This window comes from Salvelinus sp. IW2-2015, unplaced genomic scaffold (assembly GCF_002910315.2).
Source record: "Salvelinus sp. IW2-2015 unplaced genomic scaffold, ASM291031v2 Un_scaffold1370, whole genome shotgun sequence".
Taxonomy (NCBI): Eukaryota; Metazoa; Chordata; class Actinopteri; order Salmoniformes; family Salmonidae; genus Salvelinus; species Salvelinus sp. IW2-2015.
Genome location: NW_019942862.1, coordinates 85,720 through 95,951, shown reverse-complemented (window position 1 = coordinate 95,951; position 10,232 = coordinate 85,720). Strand labels below are relative to the sequence as shown.

Below are 10,232 nucleotides of genomic sequence, written 5' to 3'. Positions count from 1 at the left end.
ACAAGAAGTTAGGATACGTTTTTTTACTGTCCCGTTTGTGAATTATCAACAGCAGACTACTCATTTGACACATTCCATAGCATACAGGCATTAGCCTAGGCTACACCCCTTGGTTTCCAAATATTTATTTGAACATTCTGACGTGACGACCATTCTGAAGGGGTGTGTCAGGGTTTGGGTGAGAACAAACAGACATGGAACATATTTCCACCAGACACCGTTCATTCTTTCTGTCCAGAATAGCGTATTTTTAACGTGTGCGGTATGGTCCAATCCAAACGTCCGGATGTATTTGCGTCACCCAGGAGGAGGGGTAACAGAGAAGGGCTCCGTCTATAATTACATCGTTGCATGTGCAAAGCTGACCAGATACAAGAYCATCTACTTTAAAACTGTTAACCGGAAGACTACTATACAGCTCAACGGTTTTCAAATTAATGATTTGACCATTTAGATCTTCTAACATTATTTAAAATACAACTTTAATTTATTTATTTGAAGTGTTTGTTTTTTTAAGGAATTTTTTTCCGCCTGAGGTTTTGCCGCCAGTCAAGTCTATCTGCTGCGGTTACATTGAGCCAATTGATACATCGCTGCTTTTGAGAGGATTTCAGTCGCATTCCCTTTCAGAATGTTTCCAGAGTCAAGTACCGGGTGAGTAGCCTAGGTTATTATTTCATTAATTTCATTCATGTTCTAGACGCGCTCTTTATATCTTGTTCCGCGGGCAAGTGCGTAGGGGGAAATTGCATCATTCTATCGTTCTATTTTACCTGCCAGTACTCACCCGCGACTTTTATTCACATGTGGTGCTACTGTAGCACTAGTATCGCACGTGGAGTATATAGTAGTGTTTATTTTTAGATGAGACCCCRGAAATGGGTTCGTGTAGCTCTGGCGATTCAGCGTTAACGTTACATGTGCAATGGGCAGCAGATGGGACAAGCGAGGTCAGGGGGATGCTCTTGAATTTGAGTTTGATCTTTTCATCGAGATTATACGAGAATTATACAGTTRRAATTTCCTTAATTTTGTGGCTAGAGTCAAATACTTTCTGTGGAGGGAGTAGGGCGGAATCTTGCCGGGGGGCGGCACTGGGCGCCCTCGGGCGCGGGCACTGAAGGGGGGGTTCGCCCAGGGCGCCATACAAGCTAGAACCGCCACATACYCTTGAAACAAATAGCCAAACCGAAAACTGCAGACAGAAATGCTTTCTGCTACTAAGATCAGTGAAATGTAGGCTAAACTGACAACGGAGTGAAGAGCAGAAKTCTCAACTAGCAAGTCGCAGCAATGAAAATCGCGAAGGAGGGGGGGGGGGGGGATTCGGGCAGGGGGGAGATTTTTGGCACAACACCTGACAGGATTTTATATGGGCTACAAAATGAAGTGGGGTTTTAGGGAGTCGAGGTACGCGCGAAAGCGCGAAAGCGAGGTACGCGCGGGTTCCACCATTATCGAAAATGAATAACCAGATGTGCTGCAGTTTTTAAATACCACAATTATTGAGAAAAATCTAAATAGTATTTTGTTATATTTTAAGAGKTTATTTGATTAAATAATTTCTGTATTATATACTGAACCTACATATGTATAAATACTCATCAAATGTAATTCACAATTCCTATTCTGAYGGCATATTTCAAAATGTTGCAATGACAATTAAAATATGCACTATTCAGAAATCGCTCCGCCATTTCCTGGTTGCTAAAATTTGCCCAATGTCTGTTTATGTGACAAACAAACAATTGTAGAGTAGAGAACCATTGTAACATCTAAACTGCTGTGAAATATCTTTTCCAAAACCAAAATATTGTTCTTTCAGCTTTTTGAAGCCGATGTATAAAACCGAAAGTAAAATATGCGAAAATGAAACRTGAGAACAGAAAGCATAGAAATYGCGCACAWAATGCACATTTCAATGAGAATAACAGATCTATAACACATATCTCTATGTGTATTTGGTTGGGTCAACCCAAAAAGGTATGTATTATCGCGTTAACAAACTATATAGCCCCATAAAGGGGCGGTAGGTAGCCTACTGGTTAGAGCGTTGGGCCAGTAACTGAAAGGTTGCTAGATRGAATCACCGAGCTGACAAMGTATACATCTGTCMTTCTGCCCCTGCACAAGGCAGTTAACCCACTGTTCCTAGGCTGTCATTCAAAATAAGAATTTGGTCTTAACTGACTTGCCTAGTTAAACAAAGGTTAAATAAAACATTTAAAATAAGAGGTGGTCTCAGGCATATGGTTAGGCTGAGGCATCGTGACTCTGTAGGAATGTGTGTGTGTGGGCACATGCACGTGTTTCAGTAGAAGAGTCCACACTCGGGAAGCACACCCTTATTAACGCACAGTTTTAGATTACTGCTAGGAAAACATATGTTTAATAAACACACACTTCAACTTCCCATAGACACTCTGATACACCCCAGGGCATATCAGCTATGTGTCGTGATAGCATCGACCATCACATCCGTTGGTTTTATTATAAACTATTAGTATAAGTACGTATTTTATTCTAACGTACYGTATATCTCCCTCTGTGTTTCAGGATCAGCTATGAGGACTGCAAGGGCACAGCAGGCTGGCTGTTGGCCCAGACCTCCGTTCGCCCCCTGGTGGGCATCGTGTGTGGTTCAGGAATGGGAGGACTGGCTGACATGCTGAAAGACCAGGTGGCCTTCAACTACAAGGACATCCCCAACTTCCCCCAGAGCACAGGTGTAATATTATGTCTGTCAACTTGTTATCTTGTGTGGTGAATCGGCATTGCAGATGTGTAGGTCCAAGATTATCTTGGTTGTGTCATCTAACCAGGAAAAACTCAAGTTATAGCCAATGGAAAAACACATGGTTCCATAAGATGTTTTCTGATTGGTTGCCGTGCGTCGTCGGTGCATTCTAATTGGTGGTTGTGTGTTATAGTGGATGGACATGCTGGTCGCCTGGTGTTCGGGATGCTGAAGGGAAGGCCATGTGTGTGCATGCAGGGACGCTTCCACCTCTACGAGGGATACGCCATCCAGAAGGTACGTCTATCATGTCTGTTTACTACCTAGTGACTGTGGCAGGCAGACATCCGCTGCTCTTTCGATTACTTCACATGATAATGTAGAGAAGATATCTTCTTTYTTTTTCCTTTATCAGGGGCAATTTGATTTACAACACTAGTTAAATACAGATAACATATGACCACATTGTGTTTTTTACGCTTCTGTGTGTCATGTATGAATTGTTTTACTGCAAAAAAGAATTCAATGTTAGTTATAGAAGTTTTGAGAATACAAACTTCAGGAAAAACTCAGGACTCCTGCAATAGAGTATTTGTGTATTAGCTGTACATTGTGACGTGTTATACCATTGTATTTGTGATGAATTGACCATGTATTTGTGTTCTAGATCACCCTGCCCATGCGTATCTTCAGCTTGCTGGGTGTTGAGACGGTCATCCTGACCAACGCTGCTGGCGGTCTCAACCAGGACTTCAAGGTGGGAGACATCATGATCATGAAAGACCACATCAACATGCCCGGGTTCGCTGGCAACAACCCACTGTCTGGACCTAACGACGACAGGTAGGCTTGGCAAGCTTGTGTGTTGTGTGTGACAGAGAGAATTTTGTTGAACTTGTTTGCACGTGCAATAATTGTGGCATTGAGGTGTAACCCTCCCTCTCTTCCAGATTCGGCGTGCGCTTCCCCTGTATGTCTGATGCGTACGACAGAGAGCTGCAGCAGCTGGCTGTGGATGTGGGACAGGAGCTGGGCTACGGTGACTTCCTGCGTGAAGGCGTGTACTGCGTCCTGGGCGGGCCCTCGTTCGAGACCATCGCGGAGTGTCGCATGCTGCACAAACTGGGAGCTGACGCTGTCGGTACGACTCATCTCTCCCTCCTTGGAATCCTTTAATCAACACCTTCACAATGCATTGGAAATATTGAACTCAAATTGTTCTCTTATACGTAAACCTATAATTGATGCAGCTCTCTCTCTCTCCCTCAGGCATGAGTACAGTTCATGAGGTGATTGTAGCACGGCACTGCGGCATGCGTGTGTTCGCCCTGTCCCTGATCACCAACAAGGCTGTGATGGACTATGACAGTGAGGAGAAGGCCAACCACAAGGAAGTCCTGGAGACTGGCCAGTACCGCTCCATCCAGCTGCAGAAACTGGTCTCTACCATGGTCACTCGCATGGAGTACAACAACACCAACGCCTGAACGAATGGAACCAACCACCAATCTTATAGAAATATATTTCCTATAGTGGGAATCCCCGTTCAAGTCAGTGGGTAGCTGACTGGTTGGCTGGTGGCCATTTTGAGTGTACCCATGAAGTCAAATTGTCCTGATCTGAGGGGCTATTTCCCTTCTAGGAATTATATTTCTATTGTGAAACTGGCCCTGAATCAGTAGAAACCGACCGCCTTGAAGCTAAGAAACCCAATGGGCTGCGTTTGACTTTAAAGTGCCTGATCTGAGAGCTGTGTGGAACAGTCACTTACTGGCTGACTCCTCACCCTCAGTTGTTGAGTCCCTCTCACTTTTTAAAACATTCTTCCTATTTTTTAAGCTAGTGTACATTCCTGCCGTGAGCAGCTCTACAGGCAGATTCTATTTGAGTTATTGTTTTTGTTATTGTTGCTATTATTATTGTCTATTAGAAGTTAGTGTTAATTTAATATTGATCTGCAGATGTAAATGTCTCGATTTAACGTAACAATGAGAACGCGATGAATCTGCTGTACATGTCTTAATGTGTGTATCCTGTCTTAATGTGTGTATCCTGTCTTAATGTGTGTATCCTGTCTTAATGTGTGTATCCTGTCTATAGATGTACATTAGCCATCGTCAAGTATTTATTTCTGCTCTTGTCCTTTTTTAAAATATGAATGTGGCTACTAAAGTGTATTTATTCATGTGATCAAGTCTTCTGTTTTAATTGGGGGCGATTGGCCAATTTATTGGTCGATGACACTCACTTCTGTGTAAAATGTTGTCCAGAAAAGACTGAGGAAACTTGATAATTATTCACGGGTTGATATGCAGTATTAACAATGGGACTCATTCCATGAGTCTGATATTCCTTTTAGAACAGATTTTAGCCTCGCTCAAAACCCAAATTATGACATATCCACATTAATATAATTGTGTTCAGAAAGTTTTTATTAAAGTTTTGAAAAGATAGATATAGAGAAGTTAGATCATTCCATGGCATAACAAGTCCAGAGTGTACATGGTAAACAACAGTCATGTGATTGCATAATGCATTTAAGACATTTTGGCATTCATCTACACAGGAAATGTCAACTATAGTGTAATGGTAATATGAGTGTCATACTGCTTCTGCTCCCTTCAATATCAGTCTATTTGGCAAGATGGGAAAATGTCTCAATCTATACTTTCAAAGGTTTGTTTATTTCTCTTTCCGCCAAGATACGTGCATTCTTCTCTACCTTCATAGAGGTTTTATAGCTCCCCTACATCAATACATCTGACATTACATGCATCAGCTTCAGGCCTGCTATTCCAATCAAATCAGCCATCCCTTATAACCAACATCCCAAATACAAAAATAACAATCAAATGATTTATGTTCCCCTTGAACACTGAAAAATGAGATATAATAAAGGCATATCCTTGAAGTCTCTGTGCCCCCCCTCCCAAAATAAGAGGATCTCAAAGAGAGTATGCAGCATTACAACGATATTGTTAGTTTTTCCATTGAAAAGTATTGATGTATCCGACTATGATTAAACTGTCATGCGGGTGATTCGATTCTCTAAGGATCATCAAGTACTTCCAAAAAACAACAGCGCTTTGCCCTCTGCGGAGGAAATCATTTGACCCAGCAAACTCCATACTAACACCACCCCCTTAACCTATTACTGACACAAACACTGGCTGCTGAAAGGAAGCCGCCATGTTGAAAATATGACAAGGCATCAATGAATTTTGGCACAAGATGTAAACAAAAKGTTTAGGCAGTTTCCTTCCTATCCAATAGGAGGCAGTATCAAAATCTCCCACCAACTTCTATGTTACGGCCCCCTGTGAGTAGAATTGTCTCCCTCTGTTTCGAAGGTAACAGGCAAGGCTTTAGCACATGATGACCCGCATACTAAATGTTGTAAACATTCCAAGAGTTTTTCAAATCCATGGACCTCTGCAGCGTGGAGAGGAGGGACCAGGGAAAGGCACTTCTGAAAGGACATTAGTGCAGCCTGGTGCAGTAACATCAGAGAATCAGTCCATCTCTAGGCAAACATGGTCAGGCTGATCCACTGCAGAGAGAAGGTGGAGAGGGAAAGGAGGTAAACAATTTGACCACTGCAAAAATAAATCCCAACTTCCCTCTACTCTACAGAGGGGATAGAAAAACAAATCTCTCCCTTTTCCTGTCAGTGGAGGCTGCTGAGGGGAGGACGGCTCATAATAATGCCTGGAATGGAGTCAATGGAATGGTATCAAATGTGGTTTCCATTGGTTGATACCATTCCATTGACTTCATTCAAGCCATTACCGTGGGCCGTCCTCCCCTCAGCAGCCTCCACTGGTTCCTGTATACACCTGGTAAACAGAGGAGATTGATAGAAACGTGAGATCTTCAGACCTGGAAGAAGTTGAGTTGTATGACTCCATCAGCATCTGTGTCCAACGTCTTGAAGGTCTCTGTAAAGTAGTGGAGAGGGAATTGTAAGAAATTGCTATCCTGTTTTCAAGCGCTCATAAATGTACAGTACGTCATATAATCATGTAAATATATATTATTACTCTCAACAATCAAGACTATGACAAGTATTGTTTGATGGCCAATTTGAAGTGAGTTTATTAATACAAGGACTTAATAGGGAAAAAGTATGGAAATATGACAAAATGACTCACTGAACATGGTCTCAAGCCTAACCAGGCAGGTAACAAAGTTGTCAAAGTCAACTGCCAAGTCAGCCTCAGTGTAACGCAGTATGATCAGCTGGAATAGGTGGTTTGTCAGCTTGAACCCTGAGGAAATAACAGACAGACCAAAGGTGGGAACCATTTAAAAACTAAATATGCTTTCCTAAAGCTCCCATGGGTCAGACTTCAGGTGTCCGGTGTAGTCAGGTGTCCTGGTTTGTATGATTGAATACAACTAGTGGTGATTCACTACAAAGGAACTGGGTTGTGGTTTAAGGAAAGGAGGGACTGGGGTGTATTTACCTGCTGCCTCCAGAGCCATCCTCATCTCATAGGAACTCATGGTGCCTGACTTGTCCAGATCAAACTGACGGAATATAGTCTGGAGAGAGAGAAAYAGAGAGGAAGAAGACAAAGATAAGAAACTAGTGGAATGGCTCTACCAAAACTAGACAAGGAACACCAACAAGGAACTCATGAAGAGAGAGAAGGCTCAGCTTCACAGAATGACTAGCAGAACAGATGTTTAAGCTAATCTCACCAGGTATCGTTTGATCTTCTCCCACAGCACATGGAACTCTGTCAGTCCCAGTTTACCACTACCATCAGTCTGAAGGACACGGTCAAGGAACCTTGTTTAGACAGACAGGCAGGCAGGCAGACAGACCAGACAGACAGAACAGACAGACAGAAGACAGAACAGAGAAGACAAGCCAACGAAGACAGACAGAGGCAGAGAGACCAGACAGACAGAGGCCAGACAGGACAGACAGACATGACAGACAGACAGACAGACAGACAGACAGACAGACAGACAAGACAGCAGCAGACAGAAGACAGACAGACAAGGAGAAGGGCAGAGACCAGCAGAGCAGGCAAGAACGAGACAGACAGAGGCCAGAGAGAACAGACAGACAGAGCAGGACCAGACCGACCCAGACAGAGCAGAGAGACCAGACAGTAGAGCGACCTAATATGGATAGAAAATAGGATCAATACACCAAGGATACGTTCCCATCAGGTTATCATAGGTCCGACAGGAATCTTGGTCAAATCCATCTTGTTTTCAGATCTTTTGTCTGTATCGAAGAGGAAGAGAGAAGAAGAGAAAGAGAGAGAGAATGGAAGAAAAGAGAAGAAGGAAATGAGGAAACAGAAAAGGGGAAGATGGAGAGAGAACGAATAAGTGGAAAAAACTAATTATGTGTGTTCAACTGCACCTGTAATATCCAAATCCAAATAATTTACATATTTCCACTGTAAAGTTTCTGCCCTGGAAGGAGCCGAAGTTAAGGTCTCTGCTGAAGGGCAGGTGCCTGGGTTTTAGTCACACATACAGATACAGATAAGAATACTGTGTTCTTAGTCTATTCCTGTGGATTTCTCACGCCTTGGTCATGATCCTGTTCAAAAATAGTACTGCAGCTCTGTGGCCTGATCTCCATGTCTTGTAGGCCGAACAGAGAGACCATGAGAAAGACTACATCAGACCCTTCACTCTGACTCTACCCTCATTGCCAACCACGACTCCTCCCCTCTCCAGCCGTTGTCTAAACAGACTCTTGAAGCAGCGCATCTGGCTCTTCGTCAGCTGCGACTGAACAGAGACAGAGGAATGTAAACCTCAGAGGAATGTAACTAGAGATGTAAATCAGAGGAATGTAAATCACAAGGAATGACCCGCAGAATGTAAACTCACAGAGGAATGTAAACTCACAGAGGAATGACTAGAGGACGACTCACAGAAGAATGTAAAACTCACAGAGCAATGAAACTCAGAGTAACACAGAGAATGTAAACTCACAGAATGTAATGAAGGGATAAAACTCACAGAAGAATGTAAACCACAGAAGAATGTAACCAAGCAAATTAGCACAGAAGAGAATCAGGATATAAACTCACAAGAATGATAAGAGAATGTAAATCAGAGAATAACTCAAAGATCAACCAGAGGAATAATCCAAGAAATGTAACTAAAAATGTAAACTCAGCGAGTAACAGAGAAGTAATCGAAGGATAAACTCACAGAAGTAACTACGAAGAATGTAATCAGGAGAACTCACAAATACCTCAGGAATTACTCAAGAATATACGAGAATGTAACCAGGATGTATCAAGAAGATGTAAAATAAGAGTGTACTCAGAGAATGTAAATCACGAGGCACAGAAATTAACTCCAAAAGTAATTCTTTATTTTCGGAACGTGTTAAAACGACTCTATCTAGTGCACACACTTCAACCAATGCCCTAATCAAAAGGCACCACCACTAATTAGCGAATTAGGTGACATTTGGGACACAACCCATGTTCTCCTCCACCCCTCTGCTGGTAGTTCAAGCTGTGACTTCATCATCCAGCTCCCTAACAAGAAGAAAATAACACCAGTATCAAATATCCTCAAAGTCAAATGCATCACCTTATACCATCCATAATCATTCAACCTATCAATTTCCTGTCCACCTCTCACTTCTCATCACTGCACTCTAGTTGGCAGGTTTCCTCAGAGAAGACCCTGAGGACGAAGTCCCCTCCTTCTTGTTGTTCAAAGTGGAGGGGAACAATGATTGTTACTTCCCGGCAGGCAAGCTGGAAGCGAAGAGCTTCACCTCTCTCAGGTTGATTGAAGAGCTCAGAGCGGGCGCGTGGAACCGTGCTGTCAGGAAGAGTCTCTCTTCAGTGGACGCCTGATTTTACCCATGTACTGAAGAGGACAGGAGAGAGTTAGTGGGAAAATGCTGTGAGGGAGGTGAACTCCAACCTGACCCTACCGCTAACCTTAACCGCTGATTGCCCATACTTCATGGCAGGGAAAGCAGCTATGAGTGAAGTTAGTTAAAACTAGGTGACTTAACCCCTTGGTTACTAAGAGGATGGAAGAGGAGGGAAAAGCTCTGTGAGTGAATTATTGAATGAACTCTAACCCTTGACCTCTAACCCTGATCTGCGCCACATACCTGAGAAGAAAGCACTGTGGGCAAGTTAGTTTCACTTCAGATGAAGATTGAGTCATTGCACCCCCTTCTAGGTGAACCTAACACCCCTGACTGTGAGGGAAGTAAATATCTGAACCCTTGACCTCTGAGCTTTGACCTTAAAGCGGGCAATCAGCAAGTTGAAACAATAAACCCAAGCGTTTTCCCCATCCCTGTTTCAGTAAAACGCTCAGATGGGGGCTGGAGAAATGTAAATACTCTCAATTCTTTGGGACTATGATGCAAGGAAAGACCATCCATAGATAGAAATGATAGTTTCAACTATTTGAGCATTATGATGGTGTTGTTAAATTGACTGTTCACGAACATATGAAGTAAAACAAGCTGATATGTTGGTGC

General features: G+C 42.9%; 1 protein-coding gene and 1 pseudogene across 1 annotated transcript; one reads left to right on the top strand and one right to left on the bottom strand.

Moving 5' to 3' along the window:
- Window positions 1-341: 341 nt before the first annotated feature.
- LOC112070571 (purine nucleoside phosphorylase) lies at window positions 342-4,927 on the top strand. The gene is made up of 6 exons (XM_024137996.2): window positions 342-654; window positions 2,557-2,726; window positions 2,931-3,034; window positions 3,405-3,580; window positions 3,688-3,878; window positions 4,007-4,927. The coding sequence occupies exons 1-6, from the start codon at window positions 632-634 to the stop codon at window positions 4,222-4,224; spliced, it is 882 nt and encodes a 293-aa protein (XP_023993764.1). The 5' UTR covers window positions 342-631; the 3' UTR covers window positions 4,225-4,927.
- A 221-nt stretch (window positions 4,928-5,148) lies between these two features.
- LOC112070572 (calpain-1 catalytic subunit-like) overlaps window positions 5,149-10,232 on the bottom strand; it is a 52,494-nt pseudogene continuing 47,410 nt past the window's right edge.

Coding starts and splice junctions, on each gene's coding strand:
- LOC112070571 (XM_024137996.2), top strand. CDS start 632: ATGTTTCCAGAGTCAAGTACCGG. Junction 655..2,556: donor TTTCCAGAGTCAAGTACCGG/GTGAGTAGCCTA, acceptor TCTGTGTTTCAG/GATCAGCTATGAGGACTGCA. Junction 3,879..4,006: donor ACTGGGAGCTGACGCTGTCG/GTACGACTCATC, acceptor TCTCTCCCTCAG/GCATGAGTACAGTTCATGAG.